Source organism: Apteryx rowi, unplaced genomic scaffold, assembly GCF_003343035.1.
Source record: "Apteryx rowi isolate R43461 unplaced genomic scaffold, aptRow1 scaffold_1103, whole genome shotgun sequence".
NCBI classification, from domain to species: domain Eukaryota; kingdom Metazoa; phylum Chordata; class Aves; order Apterygiformes; family Apterygidae; genus Apteryx; species Apteryx rowi.
In genome coordinates, this window is record NW_020447313.1 from 54,703 (window position 1) to 59,190 (window position 4,488).

Genomic DNA, 4,488 nt, shown 5'->3' on the forward strand with positions numbered 1-4,488 from the left:
TAGGACAGCTGGGGGCGGGTCTAGGGGCGAACGGAGGCAGGGCTGCGGTGAAGGGGGGTTAGGCTGGGGAGCGCACAGGGGCGGGGCCAGGGGCGGACATGGGCGTGGCCAAGGGCAGGTGGGGCGGGGCCTAGTGGGGAGCAGGCAGGAGGCCTCGCCCGGCCCCTTGCAGGCGCCTGATTGACGCTTCTGTTTTCACCTTGCAATTTTGGTGTTTTTTTCCTTGACTTTGGGCAAATTGTAAAGCAGACGAGCGAGGCGATTCCTCGCACCCCTGGGAGCCGGGAGCAACCGAGCCGAGGCTGAGATCTTCTGGATTTGCGAAGCGGGGATGGAAATATGCCCCAAATGCCGAGGGTGGTGGTGGTGGCTCCGCGCGAGGCTTGTTTTTCACTTCATATTTTTGGCTGAAAACGTGATAAACGGCAACCGATGACCCTGCGCTGCCTCCGTGGGGCTGCAGCCCCTCCGGGCGGCGAGGAAGACGCCAGCAGCTTCGTTGCACCGACGGAAACGAGAAGGAGGGGGAAAAAGAGAGAGAAAAAAAAAGGGAGGATTGAGGCTTTTCACCCTCAGTGAAACCCTTGCCTTGCCGGGCCGCCGCCGCCRTCCCCCGCGGGCCCAACTTCGCACCGAAAGGAGAAGCGATTAGCAAATGGAAGGAATGTAATGATGCTAATTAAGATGCCTTAAGCGTGGCCGCTGCCCCTGCGCCAGCTGCCGGGGCCGGAGTTTGCCGAGCGGCAGCCTTGCCCCGGCGCGGCGCGGGGACCCGGGACATCTGGCGCGGCCTCCCCCTCCACCGGCCCCTCGCGAAAGGCCGGGTCGAGGAAGCCTCCGCTCGGTTCRGCGGCCCCTAATTAGCTCCATCGCGGCGGGAGACCCCTGGGACCTCGTTAGGCGTTTCAATTAGYGAAGAGGCAGAGCGGCGCGGCGGGCAGAGGAGGGGGACTGCTCCGTCACGGTGGCTGCAATTAGGCGAGCCCACGGAGGTGACACGAGTAACCCCGGCTGCGGAAAGCAGGGAAAAYGCCAGGCTGGCTCCCAAAAAAAAAGAAGTAGCTGCAAGTTGTCGTCGGGAAAAACCTCACCTGCCTGCTCTGTGGGTGCTTCGCTCTGAGCCGGCACCCGACCCGATCCGAGCTCGGTGGGTCTTCAGCTTTCGGGCTCTGAAGCCGCCTGGTTTTGGCACCTGCCGGACTGGCCCCAGTGTGGGATCGAGCTCTCCCATTTCCCTAAAGCCGAAGGGATGGGCCAGGCCCGTAACCAGCGAGAGGTGCAAATGCCGTTAATTAGTTTTTAAAGCAATTTGCGCTGCGTGTTTTTATACGGGACGGCCTCGGGGAGCACCCTGCCCTGGCTCCCGCGCAGGCGGCGATGCAGCCCGGCTCCCTACCCGTCCCCAAACATGGCTCCGGGGAAACCGCAGCGATCGCTTACCCGGAGCATCCCCAGCTGGGTGAGATTGGATGCTCCATGAGCTTCCTTCAGCTCTGGGATCGAGCGGAAATGGAGATGAGTGTGTACCTGCTGCGGCCGCCCGTTCTGAATTTCGGCCGTGCCTCCCTGCTCCTCCTGCCGCTACTTTTGGGATTTCCTACACGGATCTCGGAGGTGGCGGCCAACCCAGCGCGAGCTGCTCCCTGCCCGGCACCGCGCTTGCCTTTCCTTCCGCTGCTGAGCTTTCGGCAGACACGACATCATCCTCTCCCTCGCCTTTTCCCCCGTTGTCGGATGGCTGACGAGAGCAGGCCGACGAGGCGGGACAGTGGCGGAGGCCTTGTTTTCCCAAGGGAGCAAACCGAAAAATGGGGAATTTGAGGCTGCAGAGCTGCTTTTTTTGGTTAGCAGGTTGACAAGCGAGTTCTCGTCACTGGGAAATACGGCTCGAGTGCTCGCCGGGACGCCGGGCACTGCTCTCCTCCGCTGCCTGGTTTGATTTCGGCTCCCGGGATTGCGGATAAATTAGCACCTCGTGAGAGATGGAGGCTAAAGCTTGACGGAAAAAGAGGAGAGGGGCCGTCACACCCCCTCGCTGCAACTCCTTGACGCCCAATATTCGGGTTTTCAGCAACAAAGACAAAATCCCAGAATTTTCCTCTTATCGAAGCACCTCCAGAAGGGAGGAGAAGAAACCCTGCTAAGGAATCCATTTTCTATGGAAAACCAGTTTGGGCGAAACATTTCCACCTGGCTGCGAGTGTGAAGGATGTGGAGATACCAAAATCGGCCCGGTTAYGCTGGGAATATAGTCAAAATCGCCCTGTTTGTTGGAGGCCAGAGCGAACCTAACGCGCACCAGGTCTTGCCCTCTTCTCCGAGCGGAGTGAAGCCAGGAGGGCTCTTCTGGGCCGTGGTGGCCAGTTGCTTCTCTTCCAGCAACGGATAATCCAAGCCTATCTCAGCTTAGGAGCCCGGCGAAAGCGTCGCAACAGATGTTCCTCTTCTGTATGGGAAAATGCCGAGGAAAACAAAGAAATATTCTCCTGCTGAAGTCCAACATCTGTTTGAAGCTGTCTGGCTCCGGTTCAGGCTTTAATTCTTGTGACAGGTCTCTTCATGCCTTTAATTTCCCATGAAATCTAATTCAAGACGTTGTTTGTCTACAGCCTGCTCCCGGCGTTGGGGAGAGCGCGGCTGCATGCAATCCAGACGTTCCTCGCCCAAAACCAGTTCCTTGGAACAGTCTTCCTTTAAAAAAAAAAAAAAGAGAAGAAGAAGAAGAAGAAGGAAAAAAGCAATGTTTTGCCTCTTTCCGAATTACGACCGCGCACGATTCCCGCGACGCTCTAATCCCTTCCGTCCTGGATCGCGCGCGCCCGCGCAACACGCTGCCTGGATGCCATCGATTGAAGTGTCGCGGCCGGTCCTCCGGGACGCCCTCGCCCGGCGTTTGCAACRTCGTTCTCGGAAAGCGGGATCTTGGTGCAATTTCCCACCCAGGGCGGAAACGCCTGCCGAGTTTGGGGCCGTCTTGGGTCCAGCGGTGAACGGAGGTGGGACGCTGCGAGCTGAAGTCGGCCACGGATTTAAGCTGTCGCTTCCGGCCTGGAAAACGACGCTGGGCTGGACCGGAGAAGCTCTGCTCCGGTTGGAGGCACCATCGCCGCTCACAGGAGTCATCCGGCACTGTCGCGTGGTTGAAGGAGCCGGCGTTTGTCCCCAAATTATCCTGTGTGCTCATGGAAAGTGGCCCCATCCCGTGCGTTGTCCGGCCGTACCTTTGCCCGGCTGCAATATTAAATAGTGACTCCTTAAATCCAGGCATCGTCTTCCGGGGTCACGGGCGGGAGGCGACGGCATCGTTTGGTCCTTCAAACGAATCTGGAAACGGAGCGGAAGCACCGTAGCGGACCGAGAGCCAGCAAGCCGAGCTCGGCCCCTCGCCGACCGTGACGATCCGGCCGGCCGGTGGGCGCCTGGGGCCGGGGCCCCGGGAAACGGGAACCGGCCAAGAAATTCGAGCTGGGAAAGGAGCTGAAATTGGGCTGTAAAACACCGCGAATCACCTCTGGGCGGATGCAGGTCGGGATTACGTTTGCGGCGGAAAAGAAAATTGCAGCTTTYGACGGGACCACTTCGAGAGTGGGGTTTTTTTGTTTTTTTTCCCCGCTAAAAATCTAGGGAGGCWGAAAAGTCCGGGTTAGCGCCGGCGTTGAACCGACGGAGAACGTAACGTTGGGTGAAAACTCCCGCGGGTTGGTCCCGCGCCGGCGCCGTTTTCCCGCGGTCGCCCGGACGATCAGCGCCGGTGGTCCGCATGTCTCAGCCCTGAAGAAACCCGTTTCCGCCCCGTTTTCGCCTCCCGCTGCCCCCCCTGCCTCTCGGCACGCTGTGGCCGCCGCGGGCGTCCCCAAAATCGCCCGGCGGCCGGAGCCCTGGCATTGGCACCCGGCAGTGACCACGCTCAGGCGGCAAGTTGCAGCTGTCGCTTTATTTCCRTTTTTGTGAAAAATAACAGGGATTCAAGGATTTGGGGAAGGAGGAGAAAAACCAAACCGCCCCGTCCGCCCCGGTGGCCCAGGATCCGGCTCCTCCGCGGCGCGGAGCGATGGCGTTCGCCCGCCGCGGTCCGGAGCCGCCGTCGCCCTCTTGCCTCCGGAACGGAGCCATGCCGCGGCGCTCGGCCGGGGAGATTTGCCTCCCGCGGGCGGAGCGGGGAGGGCGATTTCTTCCCCTCTGTATTTTTTATTTTTATCCTTTTTTTTCCTTTTTTTTCCTTTTTTTTTAATAAAAACGGTCTTCGGGGGCGGCCGGCCGCAGCGCCGCGCGGGGAGAAGCGCCTCCCTCCAGAGTCTGCTCGCGGAAAAGAACCCCAACCCCCCCCCAAATAAAAAGCGAAGAACCGAGAGTTCAGAAACGGGTCAAATATTGACCAAATAACTTCGGCGTTCGGCGGCCGCGGGGCTCTCGGCCGCGGCGGCCTCTTACTCGGCCGGTTTGGTGACCAGGGAGAGGGGCTGCGTCTGCGCCGGCGGGTTCGGCCCG

At 60.1% G+C, this 4,488-nt stretch overlaps 1 protein-coding gene across 1 annotated transcript in view; it reads right to left on the reverse strand.

The window, feature by feature from the left end:
* Positions 1–1,870: 1,870 nt before the first annotated feature.
* TCF7L1 (transcription factor 7 like 1) overlaps positions 1,871–4,488 on the reverse strand; it is an 11,704-nt gene continuing 9,086 nt past the window's right edge. The window contains exons 11-12 of the mRNA XM_026076185.1: positions 3,222–3,324; positions 1,871–1,989 (exon numbers count right to left, since the gene is read on the reverse strand). Coding sequence (XP_025931970.1) covers positions 1,871–1,989; positions 3,222–3,324 — 222 coding nt within the window. The remainder of the gene's footprint in view (positions 1,990–3,221; positions 3,325–4,488) is intronic.